The sequence below is a fragment of the Colias eurytheme genome, chromosome 11, assembly GCF_061535395.1.
Source record: "Colias eurytheme isolate Ceu_HAF_F1 chromosome 11, ilColEury1 Martin Lab GWU primary, whole genome shotgun sequence".
NCBI classification, from domain to species: Eukaryota; Metazoa; Arthropoda; class Insecta; order Lepidoptera; family Pieridae; genus Colias; species Colias eurytheme.
Window position 1 is genome coordinate 3,182,975 of NC_142990.1, and position 18,024 is coordinate 3,200,998.

At 31.5% G+C, this 18,024-nt stretch overlaps 1 protein-coding gene across 2 annotated transcripts; it reads right to left on the bottom strand.

Annotated features, from left to right (window-relative positions):
• Positions 1 to 2,032: 2,032 nt before the first annotated feature.
• Positions 2,033 to 10,122, bottom strand: LOC149904416 (uncharacterized). 2 transcript variants are annotated; one of them, XM_090107367.1, is made up of 9 exons: positions 9,878 to 10,122; positions 9,706 to 9,783; positions 8,994 to 9,132; positions 8,486 to 8,627; positions 7,147 to 7,276; positions 6,781 to 6,834; positions 5,165 to 5,430; positions 3,516 to 3,641; positions 2,033 to 2,586 (listed from the first exon to the last, which is right to left on the bottom strand). In XM_090107367.1, the coding sequence occupies exons 1-9, from the start codon at positions 9,984 to 9,986 to the stop codon at positions 2,488 to 2,490; spliced, it is 1,143 nt and encodes a 380-aa protein (XP_089963493.1). In that variant the 5' UTR covers positions 9,987 to 10,122; the 3' UTR covers positions 2,033 to 2,487. The 2 variants fall into 2 exon arrangements, with proteins under 2 accessions (XP_089963493.1, XP_089963492.1); XM_090107366.1 differs by having other exon boundaries at positions 7,147 to 7,312.
• Between the last annotated feature and the right edge of the window lie 7,902 nt (positions 10,123 to 18,024).

The window sequence follows — 18,024 nt, forward strand, 5'->3', positions numbered from 1 at the left end:
GATTTATAAAATACTATTACTTTAACACGTGTAACTAAATCATAATATTCCATAATTTTCTAGATCGTAGTGTAGACGGTATACCTAATAGGTTGGCAATTACCTAATGAAACCCCACAGTATTAAAACTATTGAAGGCCAAATCGATTCGTGGTAGAAGCAAATTAAACTTCGATCTTTGTATTGTTCGTTTATTAAAGTCTTGAGTAGGGAATGCAATCCCGATCCCGCGGGATCCCGATCTCGCGAGATCTCGTGTAATTTTTCGGGATCAATCCCGACGCATCATATGACGAGATCCCGTTCGAGATTGACGGGATTGGGCGGCAGTGGTCAGCGACGCAACACACAACCACTCGGGGCGCAAGCTTATCAATTTTTCCTAATTCCCTTGAAATAAGCTTATTGTTTTGATTACCTAATTTACCTACGTTAATTTCCTTACAACCTGATTATTATTTAGTTGGTAAGATTAAAGAATAAAGGATTTTATTTTCTTTTGAGTAATATGTTATTTTAGTTAACCTAACTAGGGGCCATCCATAAATTACGTCCCACGTTAATAGGGGGGGAGGGTATCATCTTTATCCACACACACACACACTCTTTCACACACACGCACACACACACACACACACACATACTCAATACGTATATCCTTTCTTTTAAATTCTTTTAGATTTTTAGTTAAATTTCTCTCATATATATATGTATATATTTTTTTTTTTGCAAAGAGTTTATTCTTTAAAGTCATCAAATTTTCGGCTAAAGTGATACTTGCATAGTATAGAATTGTTATAATATTCAGGTATATATCTTGTATCAACGGACGGATAAATGTCTCCTGTAACACAGGACATTTCCTAGCATAGGAGACATTGTTCAAATATTGCAATTAATTGTACCTACAGCTACGATTTATGTTTTACTTATATGTAAGTTATCCTATAATTGCATGTACATGTATATTTTTTGTTGTCAAATAAAGAATTTATTATTATTATTTATTATTTATGTGACATAATGTGAAAAGGGGCAGGGGGGATCAAAAGCTTTGTGACGTGACATAATAAAACGAAACGAAATTTTTACGCGAGCAAAAAACTTTGAACAGAAAATTTTTAATCTACCTACCTATATGTATTTATTAATAATTTCGCACTCTCGCTATAAGATTATCTCTTACGCAACAACATTTAATTCCTAGAGTCATGTTGTAACTTGTAATGCAAGTGGGACACTAAAGTTTACGATTTTTTAAATTTTCGATAATTAAGATTATTTAATAAGTAAAAATAAGTAAAAAAATGAAAATAACTGTTTTCTTTTGATTATTTTTAGATACATGCATAAGTTTGAAAAATGTGTCACGTCACATTAGGGGGGACGGGGTACTAAAAATGTGACAACGTGTGACAAGGAGTGGGGGAGGGGTTGAAAAGTTCTAAAATTCGCGTGACGTAATTTATGGATGGCCCAACTATCACAAACAAGCAGTTATTACCTTTTTCATTCATCTGAATTCAACATTTTTTTTATATTAGACGGGATCCCGAAAATTCCGGGATCCCGCGGGATTGATATTTCTAATCCCGCGGGATCCCGAATTTGCAATCTCGAGTCGGGATTGCATTCCCTAGTCTTGAGACTGTATTATGTATCTACCTGCAAATATTTCAAAAATACCCTTGAAAAGGTAATGTTTTTGTTGTAATAAGACGATATAATTTTCTCGGCTGCATAGCAATTATACAATCTGTATACGTTTACATAGTTATTAAATGTGACGTAAAAACATTTGATCGATAGTAAAAATGCAATCACCACATTATTTGACAAATTTAATATGTGCCTAGTTTTAAGTATAGTAACTTTCTATTTTCTGTTAAGTTTTGGGTATTTTTTGCCTTGTTTCCTATAAGATTAACCAATTATTAGAATTGAAGAAACTAAGTGAAGAATCTAGTACATATGGGTGTATAATGTTATTGGGTATATTTGAGGGTAAAAATAAAAATCAATGTCTGTTAAGTATAAAATTTATTTTCTGCCACCAGCTCACAAAAGCCTATTTCTACAATACATTTATATTTCATTTAACGTATGAGATTAAAAATAATAACAGGGTTAAGGATTATATTATGTACAAAATATTTAAATAAAATAGCCTATAGATAACTTACAACAAAATATATTCTGTATTTCCTATCTGCATTTTGTATTTACACGACAAAATTAATAAAACATTTAGCACCTGTAATTTTGTTTGGTGCTGATAATTATAATCGATTGAAAACAACATTATTTTAAACAAAAAATACTTCTTTATACAAAATCGTTTCTTTCACCGTCATATCCACTGAACAACACTGCACAAACAAATACCTACTTGTATTTTTTTTACAATACTGTTTCAGATGTTTAATGAACTTTTTTTTAACAGTTCTATGGTTTTTGTTTTTTTGCGTGTTGTTTAACAATTACTAGCTAATAACGATGTCTATTTGGATATATGTTGGGGTTCTGCACATTTGGGTTGGATTGTTGTACTGGGTATCCTTGAGTTATACTGCCTGGTTTCGCCGTCTGAAAGTATGAAAAAACATTGACATTAAAATGTAGGGTAGAAGGAAAAATATTGCATTAGTGCACACTGCACAATTTTCTTAAATTTTAGTCAAATATTGCAATGTCTTATGTCACTAACCATAGATTCATTTGAATTTTTAATTAGTTCACCAATTGAGGCCCACGTCTTGATTATTTTTTAGTAGCATAAAAAAAAACAATCCACAATATTTCTCTACACGAAATAATAATAAACACTTCCTTATAACATAAACTTGCTTCATTTTTTTCGGAGAAAAGTCGACACTTTATAAAACATTAAATGAACTCTGTATTTAAAAACCACTACACTTAACTACTCTACTCTACAGAAATCACTTATTTAACTACCTACTTAACATAATAGTACACTTCTCTATCTAAACTATACCATAAATAAATATCTCTCACTATACCTAATTTTGCACGCCTCATAAGCGAAGCGTTGAGGTGGGTACTACTGTCACTTCGCGCAAAACATCTGATTTTTCAAACTTAAAATGTCTTTATGTATCATACATTGCACTTGTAAGATAATACATACACACACATATTAAGAAAAAACACTATTTTTAACGTTCATGATATTTTTGATGTCATTTTTGTTATTTAAACTAGTTAAAAAACAGTTTAAAAAAGTTCTGTCTTGGACGTCCGTGTGTCTGTATGTGCGGATCCTTTTTCTTGTTAACACGATAGCGACCGAAATACTTTACTAATCGAGTCTTTTTTTTTCTCTTACGCTTGAGTATGCTCAGGAATAGAACCCTTTCATTTTTCAGGGTCTGATTCGATGTGGTTTAATTGTTATTAAATAAACAAAAATAATAATTAATAAATATTTATTAAAAAAAAATTATGAGGCGTGCACTTTTGGATTTTCCAAATTATTTCTAATCTACCCTCACCTGTATATTATTATGTTGCGGTGGATGTATCGAAATGTGTCTAGAAGCCGGTGGCTGTGCGTACACTACACCACTGCTCACCGCTGGGTGGTGAGCTTCACTTAGACCGATTAGTACTTGTGGCGCCTGCAATTTAATATAGCACTTATGACTATGACGATAAGGTGTAAATTTCAATTCATCAGTGGTTTCAGTCAATGGTAAGTGGTATTATAGGTAGGTATATTTTTAGAATATAGTACTTATTCCTATTAGAATATGGTTTACATTACACGACTCGACAAAAAAATTTTCGTTCTTTGTCCTAAAGTTTATACTATTATTTTCCAGTTAGTTATGCACAAAAACGAAAAGAAAATACCTTTTTTCGGTATAAAGTTTGCTTTTGTGATAGTTATAATAATAATACAAATTTTTCAATTTTTTCATAAATTTTAATTTTTTAAAAAGACCGCGTGGTGAGAGTGGGATATTAACGTTTACACTGTGCCGCTAGATGGCACCCGAGTGATAAACAACCATTTTGTATTATTTACAAGCCCAGAATAACTTAAAATGTCGTCACGAAAGTGCAAATTACGATGCTAATGCATTTTGTTTTATATGTGGTCAATTTATTAAAGTTCGAGACGTGAAATATGAACTAAAGACATCTCACGTTCTCTGTGAAGCCTATGAAGCATATTTTGACTGTCCTGTATTTTGAACTGTATTTTGAATCAAGATAAGCCATGGGCTCCACATGTTGCTTGTAGATATTGTAAATGGTGTTTGGAAGGTAAGGCAAATTCCAATTACAAATATTAAGGCCATGGGCTGCAGGATGTCATTAAAAGTACATATGCTGCATGCTCATTTGGATAAATTTAAAAACAATATGGGAGCCTATTCCGAAGAGCAAGGAGAACGTTTCCATCAGGACATCATGAATTTTGAACAACGCTATCAAGGCCAATACAATGAAAACATGATGGGCGACTATATTTGGGGTTTATTGAGAGAAAGTAGCTATGAACATAAAAGAAAAAGCAAAAGTGTCCACTTTTCTGTAAGCTAATTTGATAGTAAAACTTAATAAAAATAATAAACATTTTTATTTCAATAGTTTTATTTTCAATCAAAAATTAAAATCCGAGATTTTTTAAAATTTCCTTCAATCAGTCTTCTAAGCACAAAAGCAAAGTTTTTCATGCCATATATTTTTTTTCCGTCTAATTACGACCTAAACTACGAAATTTAATGCTTTGCAATCAAAGTCAAATTTCATGGTGACCCGTTGTTATCAATTTGACAGTGAGACAGTGCGCCAACCTCCGAACGATATGTTCTTGTGGTGCCTGTTATTATAATATTATAATAACTGAATATAAATCTTGGCTTGGATTATAAATCTTGAAGGCTTTAGAAATAAGATCTAAATTATCCGTGGTTTGGCGACAAGCTCGCCGCTATTCCAGTAACAATAACAAAGTACAACTGCGATTGCGGCGCGGGCGCATACATTAGATTCGTATCGTGTGGTTTATGTGGCGTATACCTTTTTTTTTAACGTTGGGAAATGCATTTACGCATCCCCCTCTGCAGTTTTCCTGCGTGAGGGAGTATGCAAATGTGGCGTATACCTGTATTATAGAGTGTATTCCACTAACCTGAGATTCCTTCTTCTGTTCATTATGTTGCTGACCCTCCCTATTCTTCAGCATATCCAAGTACAACTGTGGTTGCGGCGCCGGCGCATACATTAGATTCGTATGGTGTGGTGTATGCGGGGTATGCGGTGTATGCGGCGTATGCGCATGATGCGCGTATAGCAATGGCGGCGGTCGTTCAGTGACCACGCCCACTACGCCTGAGGTTGGCATTGCGTAGTACGCACCAGACGATCCACTCACATTGGACGCGTATTGCGACGTTTCTAGATACATTTTGTATGGTTAATATGGATTGTACAAGGTAGGGTAGTGGATAAATTGAGCGGTATATTGGAGCGGCTAGCAGCTGATTCAATATACCATTGGTAAATGCCGATTGTAAATGGAGATATAGATTAGTTCATATTTGAGGGGTATATTGAATTGCCTATAGTTAGCTGATTCAATATACGTAACATTTGATGGTTAACTGTATGAAATTAATATTCATCATAATTATAAATATTTTTTGAGGAATAAGTACTTAATATTATTCAATTCTAAGTATTTCTAAGAAATCAATATATAGTAGAAAAAAACGGTTCTTGTTTATTTTTGTGAGTTAAAATTTTTATGCACAATACCTTTAACTTCTTAGTTAAAACTATAATTTATATTTAGGTACTTAATGTTGCTACTACGTAACATTTTAACGCTGGGTTAAGTATAATTCTCGGTATAACGTGAACAATTATGCGTGAGTTGAACCTACAATGGGTACAGAATAAAACAAATTTGATGGAGTTTTTGTACATTTTTTTAACTAGAAATAATAGAGGGAGTGAGTGAAGTAAAATTGAAATTTAATGAAAATGAAATGGGATATATTCTGTTTTATTGCACCAAGGTGTAAATTTATGATTCTATCTACTTTTTAGATTTGAACACGTGAAAAATCACTAAAAACTAAAAAAAAAAATCATTTCTACACTACTCTTAATAAGTTCCTATGATTACTTCAAGACAAAACGAATATTAGTTACATTAAATTAAACCAGACTATTCTACCACATTGAATGCGTTGAAAAGCAAATAAAAAGGAAAAATGGATGGAATGAAAAATAAAATTTGGATTAGTCGAGTTTTAGTATGGAATTAATGCCGAGAAAGAAACAATATTTTAACTTCCATAAGCGATGCTGAGAAACAATGCAATCTTTTTATCCAAAATACTTATTATTTGTTAAAGAATGTATGTATGTATGGGTTAGAAGTTAACAGGTTTAAGTTACAGGCCGTATCAAAATTACATTATTATGCTTCAAATTAACACAAAAAAAACCATATGTTACAGTACCTAGACTTATTGAAAACAGTTCAAAGTAATCGCGTCAGAAAAAAAATCCTAATTCAGCATCGTAAGTGGAAGTTCGAAAGAAATAAAATGCAACACAGTAAAGACAGGTCAAGGCCAATCACGGAGGTACAAATAAAGTATAACATGAAGGTATGAAAATAATGAAGGAAGGAATTTAATACAAAATGAAGTTATATATTGGTTGGGGGGTTAAGTAGAACACAATGAAAAACGCGTGCACAAGCGACATTAGCGACACCTAGCGGACAAAACTCACTGTTCCATAGTACAGCTCGAGCCATTTGTCGGCCCATTCGGCCATCCTCTACTTCTGCAAAAGATTTCACAAATCAAATCAAAATAATCTCTATTCGTATAGGCTTAAAGGCTAATATCCTGCTGATGTAAGTCAGCCCTTTTCTGCGATGGGGATAATAGCTTGTAACAATTATGTGACTGTCTAGATATCAAAATTTTATAATTTTAGGATTGTATAAAATATTTTAAGTGTATCTAAAATTAGAATAAAATATTTAATGGTACAAAATTGAAGAACAATTGAAATACAAAAGTTTAAAGACAAAATGCTGATTGCAGCCGAAAAAAAATTTTTTTGCAAAATAAAAAAAATAACAAAACTTACTATGATCAGAATAAACAGCGTGTTGTTTCATAGACGGTTGGTGCAACCGATGTGCATACAAAGCGTACGTCGGCGAAGGGCTCCGTTGCCGCTTAACCCCCGACTGTATAGGGGCACGGACAATAGTTTGCTGTTGTGGAAACAATTTGTACTTTGAGTAGTTTTTCTTGAACAAAAAGAGAACACCTTGAGCCCCATGTGTTATCTACCACAACATCGAGAGGAGGGTCATCGCAAGGTATAAAGAAAATAAAAAGTTCAAAAAATTTTGGAAAATCCAAAAGTGCACGACTCATAATGCTCATTCGCTGAAAAGAATATATGTAATTTTTAATTTGAATTTTTCGTAAATAGCTATGAAACGGTGCTTAATCATATTGTTACTATTTTCGATACCAATCTCCACATAGTCGATCTCAAGCTAATTAAAAATAACATGATTTAATTAATAAAGTTTAACGCAAGCATGTTTCAAATTTAAAAAAAAGTGTTGTTTGACCAGAATTATCTTTTTTCTATAGGTACCTAAATTTTTTCCGGCTTCATTTTCTTGTATAAATTTAAACTAGTGAGAGTACATATTATTAATCTCCATTAAATCATCTATAAAACGATGTTCAGATTTAGGAGATTCCATGGATCAATCATGTAATTGATTAAATAGATAGCAACAAATTTTTTGATCGTAGAACACTCTCTTATGCTTCGTATTATGAGTCGTGCAAACATAGACAGTTTTTAAAATTGATGCACAACATAACAGAGATAAAAAATAAACACATTTAAAGCGACACCATATCTAAGTAATACAGTTTCATCACAAGGCATGACATTGATATTGTAAAAACAATACCTGAAGCATCCATGTAACGAATTATTAGTAGACCTTTGCACTGCAAGTTAATTGTATTATATAATCTGTTTCAAAATATAAATGGATAAAAATTATACACAGTTATTTTAGAATTTTTTTGAAACTTTAATGGAAACAGGAAATCCTGAAGATTTCCTTTATTTAAGTTTAATTGCTACGCTAGACTAGAGAATTGACCTTAGATGATACTCTATAATTTTACTATTAATAAAATCATTCCCATTTCATAAAATGTTAACACATAAACAAATTTCTTTTGCCTTTAATTTACGAATGTAAATATTCTATTATAATTATTTTTTTTAGGTATCAGCTGACATTATTCTTAACATTGTAATATTATGAATGTATTCAATAATTTTTATTTGTATATTCCAACTAAATTATGTCACATCCCTAACATTGTTAATAAAAAAACAACATTTTAAATATATCAAAATATCGGAATGGCATATACATGAATACCTTATTAAGCATGTTATGTGAATTGAGATGTGAGGGTCGACCCTGGTTCTGTGGGGGTTCCCCTTGCCCTTGCTGTGACGATGGCATCGAAAACATAGGCATTTGAATATTACCTAGAGGCATTTTCATTGGTTGCATTTCACTGAAAAAAGAGGGATTAAGATAAATTTTATCTATTAGAAACAAGTAACAATTATTATTGTTTGTGATATTTGTGTATTATTTGATATTGTTGATTTGTTTTAAAATTTAATACAGTTGTTTAGATGTTTTACTACACTAATAAAGCTAATCAGCTACTTTTTCTATACTATTTAATTCTTTTGTTTACTTAACGAAATTCACAATTTGAAAAAAGGTTGTTTGCGCTTTAATTTCATAGTTATAATAATTTTATGAGTTGTTATAAGTCATAAGAATCCTTCCCTTTAGGACATAAGATGTAAGGGATATAAAATATAAGAAATAATAATTCATATGTGAAACACATTACATCTCTTTTACTCACTTAGCCTCCTTTTGTTGCTGTCTCTTTCTAACCTCATCTTCATTCAACACCCTTTTCAACTGCATGAACAGTTGTTGTTTCTCCTTTTCTAATTGTTTGAGCTTTTGCTCCAATTGTTCTATCTGCTCTTTTGTTTCCTCTGAAATAAATTGTTGTTGTTGTTAAGATTTTAAACATGGTTTATTCATTTATTTTTTGCAAGCATTCCACCTGTGCTGCGTTTTCACACATTTTATCAAAAACCTAAGAAATTATATACTAAGAACTTCCACTTGAATCATTCTATCTGTAAAAATAATCATCAAAATCTGTTATGTAGTTTTAAAGTATAAACCATAAATACACACAGACAGGTACAGGAAGCAACTTTGCTCTATACTATGTGGTGATTTGTACCCACATTTTAATGTTTGAATTATGCCTGAGTTGACTTTTATAGATAAGGGAGAAAAAAAGAGGCTAAACCATACTTTAAAATAATATAAGCTTTACATATTATTATGTTAGACTAGCTTTCAGGCCGTGGCTTCGCCTGCGTTTTCAAAGAAAAACACGCATAATGCCCATTCCCATGTAATTTCCGGGATAGAACCTATCCTATATGTTAATCCAAGTTACTCTCTATATATGTGTGCTAAATGTCATTGTTATCGGTTATGTTCATTTTGCAGGTTTTGTACAGTGTGTTTATGGCATTAATCTTACGGCTTACCCAAAGTCATAACATCCTGTCTTTCCCTGGCTTCACGTTCTTTACGTAATCTTTCTTCTTCCACCTCAGCCTCATATTCTAAAATTATAAAATATTTAAAAATTTTAATCTGTTTTGGAAGCTTCAAATACCAATCTATTGCGTCTTGAAGTTTCGATTAACATCAAATTACCTTCTTTTCTTCTCTGTCTTTCACGTATAATATATCGCTTGAGAGCATTCCACATTTTTTGTTCCGCTTCATTTTGATCTTCAGCAGTTGTAGAAGTAACTGCTGGCATTTTTGGGGATGAGGTTTCCAGGACTGGTGTTATGATGATAGCTGTATCTATTAACCTCCACAAATTAAAATATTGGACTCCTTAAGCCTACAAGAGTTCGTATTACTTATTATTAATAGTACCTATTTATTCTACAACCTAAGTCCTAATCATAAAAAAGAAATTAATTCAAAACTATTTTTTATTCTGTAACAAAATATAGCAAACATCAATTTTCAATAGACAATATCATAAATTCATAAAACCTATCATAGACAACCAACAATTTAACACAGATAATAAAATACAATAGATGATGATAATAATCACAATAATAATATAACCTCGTTAAAATCTGAGCAATGAATATTCTAATCAGTCTTATATCTGAATGTATATTTAAAACAAAAACGAGAATGAATAATTAAATATTCCCGATTCAATTTGTTAACGCGCGTTGAGAAAAATAAAATAAAAAGACGGGTTGCACTCCGGGAGTGCCGGCGGAAGTCACGCAGAAGTGAAAACGCGCGTAGTAGAGAGGGGATAGCTGTCTACTCTCCATCCGTCTTACGCTTTTTCGATCAGATCACGTGTCCTGACGCGAGTTTAAGATTTTATACCCATTACAGAAAAAGTGCTCAACGCCGCTAAAGAAGTTTTCACTTCAAAATTCATGGTCGCGTCATGAGGTAGTAAGGCTGGTGACGATTTATTGTATCTTGCGGCAAGTTGCCAAAGATTTTTCACTTCTGACACGTGTGCACGCACGCTCTTTTTTCATTTCAAGACGAGATAGACTAGGGCCGAAGCCTTCAAAAATGATTTAAAATTAAAAATTAAAAATTAAGTAGGATGAAATCCAGAAAAACAGGAGGGTCCGATTATGATAAATGAAAGGAAAATTGAGTTTTACTATAAATTCAGCTTCACAACTCATTTTTAAATTTCCTGAAATAAAGGAGAAATTTTGCTGCAGCAAACCTTGTTAATACTACGGCCACACTACCGTGATATGCCAATAATTATTGCCACAACTTTAACAACACCTCGGTGTAATCACGACTTATGGCCATAATTCTACAATGCCAATCAATATGACAAATGGCGGTAGGCAATAGCTCCGGCGGCGGTATTCTTTCGCATATCAAAGAAGATTACCGCCGTAATTATTGCGTATGCGGCCACACTACCGTTTGTTCAGTGTGCAATATGAGCTCACCGGCGACGCACGTATCGACCGACATGGAGTGGTCAAATGAAAAAGCGCTCGATGGTGCAAATTTTTGGAATTCTTGGAATTCTTCTCTTTGGGATCTTGGGGATACCCAACAGAAGAACTTTAAACATCGCAGTGTACACAATGATGCGTGGTGTCGGATCAAACAAAATTTATCATTTCCAAATACAATAGATGATTTGAAAGAGAAAAAATCCTTTTTAAAAAGAAATAATCCTTGATGAATTATTACAGAAACCATATTATATATTAATTATTAACTAATATTTTTTTGCTGCGGTAAATGCCAATAATTACCGACATATCTAGGTAAACTGTAGTGTACTTAAGGCTGCAGTCTAGCAAAATTGCGTTTTCAACAAGTTATTTGACAATTTTTTCCCGGCTAATGAAATGATAAACTGATTTTTTTTTCTTGTTTATCAATTAGTGTTATATACGCAATGCGCGTGAATTTTTTCACATTTATAAAGTTACTTTATGTTACCTTAATCAGGCCTTCAAGATAAGTCTCTTTCCCCCAAAGACATTTCGAGCTAAGTTTGTGCACTCACTACGTTGCAACCGATTACAATTTACACAATCTGATCAGCACATTATTATCCTTATATAGTCGTTATTAAAAACTGCTGAATACAATTGCCGAAAAACTAATGATTTTCTTAATTAGAACGTTATAAATTCATTAAATTTCCCATTTTTTGCCTTACAAAATCTATTGATAAATACTGCTAAAAGTTATTTTTTCCATTAATTTATTCGAGTTGGTTGAAGACCAATGAGTATTAATCCTTTAAAATTTTTTTTTTTGAATTTTGATAATTCTTTAAATATTAAAAAAATATTTAAAATAATTAGGAAAAATCCTAGCGAATTTCTTTAGTCGCGCTCCTTGGGCCGGAGCGTTCTGACGTGTGCTCTACGCTCGATTTTCCTTCATACCGAAGTGAAAGTTGCTCTACTTCATTAAATTTAATATTTTTGTTAATTGATTATTTTTATCTTAGTTTTGTGCAAATATTTGTATTTTTAAACATTTGATTTCGATATGGAAAATAAACGAAAAAAATACGCGTGTAACTACTAGAAAAAAAAAAATTATCTTCGAACATAAAGTTAATGAAACCAAATAGATTGCAAAGGTGATTGGCAACAATTTCTTTATTTTACGGGGTGTCAGTAAAGGGATGTATATTTCTTTAAAACTAAAGTAAGCTCATAAATTTTCTTATAATATAATTTTTTTGAAGTTCCAAAAATGTTTATTTTTCGTTTGAGAAATACGAAATATAATATAAACTTGTATTGAGAACTTGTACTTCCCAAGTTCATCCGGGGAAATCCCCATACGGGGAAAATGATTTGTTTACTCCAAAATTGATCCGAGGTGTTTTAATTTTTTCTTCTAGTCATTTTCAACGTAGCGGCATGTTGTTTGATTATTAATTTTGTAACTTAAATACAGGATGTTGGTTTTATATTCTGATCTTACAGACGCGCTGACAAATTTAGTCCGCCATTTCTAGTTTAGTCTACCAACTCTAAGTACCAATATTAAAACGAATGGATTATCATCATCAAAACTCAGATGTAATGGAAGATCACAATAACATAGAAAATTCAGTGGGTGTTGAGAACTAAACAAACAGAAGTAACAGAGACGCGAAGAATAAAAAAAGAGGACGAAAGCGATAATTCGTTGATGCTTTCCCTTTTCGACGTATTGTTAGGGTACATCACCAATCTGCAAAAAACAAAACTGATGATTCCCAATTGCTGATTAAAAATGAAAAACAAATAATCGACAACAGTGGTGAAAATTTGCTGATCACAATGAAACATCCTTCAGTGGTAGCAGATTTACTCATTTAAAATGTATCGGTGAACAGCGTAAAGGAGAGGAGGACAGGAAAACATTATGAATATGGGTGGTGGATTGTATACAGGGTGTAATCGATAAGTATGTGCAGGCGATTATGACGTTATTATTGCAGGTATCAAAAAACTTAAAACTGATATCGAAATTACTTTACCTAATGAGCAAAATGACAATAATAACTTTTTAAAAGTATAACGAGAAATATCTAAAAAATTTACTTTATACACTCCCATATCAAAAAGGGAAAATGGGACTAGTAGACGTTAAATGTCTAATTCCGGCAAAAGACATGAATGCGGAAGATGCGGTTAAAAAAAATTTAATATTTGAAATACAATGCAAAAAATAACACTTTTGTCATAGATAAGAATCATGACTATTTTTTCCAAATTCAGGGACAACTAAACGTTGCAGAAGCAGAAGTCTGCTTATTTGCTGTTTGGACTGGAGTGAATCATTCGTTAAAAATAGAATATATAAAAAAGTATGTAACGTTTAGGCAAAATAAAATGATGGACCATTATCAAGATTTTACATAAATTGCCTACTGTCAGAATTGATTGATTCGAGACTTCAGCATTCGATGCCATCAAGGACCCATCCTATATCATTCAAGCGATTGAAAAAAAGAGATAAATCCAGTGCAACCGATAAAGCATCAGAATGCTAGCAAAAGATTTATTAGGTTTATAAATATAAATCTATATACATACTAGCGGTCCGCCCCGGCTTCGCCCGTGGTACATATTTACGTTTTCTCTACATAAAAACCATCTTCGTACTTCAAGGAATATAATAAAAAAAGAATTATCGAAATCCGTTCAGCCGTTCTCGAGTTATGCGCTTACCAACACATTTTGCGATTCATTTTTATATATAAGATTATACATAATATAATAAATCTGTAGAAGACGCGAAGACAGACATACGCGCGGACGGAGTCGCGGGCGGAAGCTAGTCAGAAATAAATATCTTTTGTTTTCATTTGCGTATTTTTCTATTTTATAATTTTTTAACACAAACATTACATTTTTTTTATTATATACAAAATTTGTTTATCCGTTTTATTAGTTAAACTGAACAACTTTCACTAAGAAACTTAGGTCGAAAAAAATGTATAGAGTTATGCATTTTGTATGGAAAGCATATTTTTTTTTATATTTCGTCCAAATTTCTTTGTAAAAGTTGATCAGTTATATAAACATGAAGTTGAAGATATCAATAGAAAGTATTCGCAAATCTTGTGTACTGATAAAAAAAATCACCCGGTGTAATTTTCACGAAAATTGTTTCAAATTGTCATTTTTGGTACTTATTACGAATATTAAATTATACGAATGATTTAATTTTTAAAAATTAAGTGGAGCAACTTTCCCTTAGTACATTTGTATTATTTACATATAGGATGACAGGATGCATTTGTTTGCACTACTAGACCAAGCCCTTAACCACACCAGTTCATGCAGTAATTTAGACGGTAATTTAATGCCATAATTATTGCGGTAACAGCCCGGTAGACGGTAAGGTAGTGTGGCCGTAGCATAAGACATCGCATCGTAGGTTGTGGCCACGTTGTGGCATTTATGTAATCCTAGTATTATTTTATGCTGTGATTTTATCGTGATTTTAAGCTATGGAATAGGTAGGGACAAGCTCAGAGGGGGACAAGGGTAGTGATTTCAGGAGGATTTCAGTTTATCATTTGTGAATTTTTAATTGTCATTTGTCATTGTGACAGCATTGTGTCAATATCCGCGACGTAAAGAAATACAGTAAAGAAATCTGTGAAAGAAATAATGAAATAATCATTGTAAATTATAATTTAAAATTAGGACACTGGGCAAATGGTCAAAGCTGCACAGTGCAGCACATAGTGCAGAAGTACCTGTAAAGCTAGAATTTACTATTTGATGCACACAACGACTTAAATCAAGGTCTATGACTACTAGCCGACTGTTTATCTGTTCTAATTTTTTATTGATAGCTGAACGATACCATAAAATCAATAATAGTTATCGTAGAAACCTCTGATAATACCTATTGAACAATTAAAGTTATATCAATTTAAATAGTTAAAGCCATGGATGGACCCTCAAGACCCAGGAAGAAGCTCAAAGCAGTAAGTAAACTGTTTGATTTAAGTATTCGAATCAGAAATTCCTTTATAAAAATAATGAATAGTAATAGATTAAATAATATATATATATATACAATAAGTTTCTTGATAAATGTTGAAATATTTTTTTTTGTAAATTTAACCACTTTCTTAACTTATTAGTACTTAGTCTTATATATAAAAATGAATCGCAAAATGTGTTGGTAAGCGCATAACTCGAGAACGGCTGAACCGATTTCGATAATTCTTTTTTTATTATATTCCTTGAAGTACGAGGATGGTTTTTACGTAGAGAAAACGTAAATATGTACCACGGGCGAAGCCGGGGCGGACCGCTAGTTATAAATAAAATAAATGAATAGAATTTATAATGTTAACATATGAAATATTGTGTAGCAAAATAGCATATAATTTGTTAAATTTTCTTTATATTTTAAATAGGTATTTTTCTTTTTGAAGAGAGATCATGCACCTATATATAAGAAAGGTTTTAATTTCCCTAAAAACTCTGTACTTACTAATTTTAAACAACAGTAAAAAATATTATGCTTGTAAGGAATCTAATTTTTTCTTCATTTTATCTTTTTAGTAAAGATAAAGTAAAAAGCTTTTTTATGAGTGTCATAGTTTTTTCAAAAGAAAGTAGGTCAACTCTAGTGAGCTTGTTACAGGTTCGTATGGTAATACCTACTGCATTAGAAGTAAACCTAGTTGAATAAATTCATGTCTGTATTTGATGTTTCCTTAAAAGTAGTTCTATTACAACATCAACATGATACCGATATTCATATTTCAGGACTAATATTCATTATCATTTATATTTTATCAGATGTACTTTATAAGCTCTTATCTGCACTTATTGTGTATTATATGTGATACCATAAATTGTTTAGATATCACTGAAAAACATTCTTTATATGCATCTCTTTGATCTCTTAATTCTATTTAATTTTATTTATCACTAAACCCAACTGCATATGTGTGCATATCACATTTATCTTAATTTTGAATGTAACTTACTTATCTGTAAAGTGATATAATAAATATTGTTAAGATATCACCGACAAACATTGTTATATGCAGCTATATGTTCTCTTAATACTATATAATCTTATTTATTACTATAAACCTGATTGTATGTATGTTGTATGTATAATAAAACAACAGAATGAAGTGCAGAACAGAACTGACTTGTTTTATTATTTGAAACATATATGTATATATACCTATATCACCAAACCAGCCAGTACAGTAAGAAGTTCACATATAACATATTAGATATTATTTTTCTACACCCCCACTATATCTAACAATGTTATATTGATAAGTGTACAATAACAAATAATTCAAACATAAATATGCTGAATGAAAAAATGAAAAAACAATGAAAAAACGTGTTGAAAAAGCTTTTTAACACTCGTACCAAAACGAAATTCTTGTTAAAAAAAACTGCTTTTTTACTGATTCTCTGGGCCCATAACCTATAATAAAACAACAGAATGAAGTGCAGAACAGAACTGACTTGTTTTATTATTTGAAACATATATATATACCTATATCACCAAACCAGCCAGTACAGTAAGAAGTTCACATATAACATATTAGATATTATTTTTCTACAGTATGACTGGATTATGTAAGAGCTAGCGCGCACGAGCAACTTTGTCTCCGCAACTATTTTGTCTCCGCAACTATTTTGTCTCTCCCACCTATGGGCTAGTATGAAAGTGCGCACACGTAGCGACGCAACTCCCCATACAAATTGATGGGAGAGACAAAATAGTTGCGGAGACAAAGTTGCCCGTGCGCGCTAGCTCTAATAACAATTCATTTTATTAATAGTGTCAACAACAAACAATTTATAAAAAAAAATTGGTTGTTTTTGTTGCCAAGTTATATTTTAAATCATTTAATGCTCATTATAATATGCATAAAGTCAGATTAATGCAATGAAATATCACAAGGATATAATATTCATCAACAATAGTCAATATTGTATTCATTTCATTAGGTCATGGAAAAATTTGTTACCACAGTCTTATTAACAACATATGGGCGACGACGCTTCTTAATTTTTTTTTATATTCAATGACATCAATTCTTAATCAATTTCCATTTTATCTCTTTTAATCTAAACCAGCATCGATGACGTTTCTATAGTAAAATTGATTTCATTTCATAGATTGCGATAAATAAGCCGTTATTGTTGTGATAAATAAATAAAGGGAAATAATTTATCGTATACCAAATACTAATCTTATTAAAACAAGCCCAAGATAATAATATTATGACGGTAATTAACAAAAGTATTTTCTCCTATTTATCAATCGAAAATTCTTATTGTGTTGACATTAATATATAATATATAGTGCATATAACGTTTTTAAGTCTTGCGGTCATTTCCTATTTAGGAGGGTCAATGAACTGAGGAATCGGATTGATTAACTAAGTGGTTTATACTTTATAACATATATACATTTTGTAACAGGTTTTGAATTTTAAATAAATTAAATTCTAAAATAATTTTTTACCTTTTGCGGTAGTAATTAGGTACATTAGGCCTATAATAGATAATTAATATTCTAAATTGTATGCTTCATCTTTAGCTGTTACTTGGGTAAATTTCGTAATACTACGACTACGACGACTATTGTTATTATCTATTTTTTTCACTGAAATATAATAATTATTTGTAAGCGCCTATATTTTTATTTATGAGACTCTACGTAATGAGGAAACAGTCGAGTAAATCGCGTTTTCAATTATAATCTAAGGTTATTTATGTATTAACTAGGGTACTATAAAACCTACTTCAAGAACATTG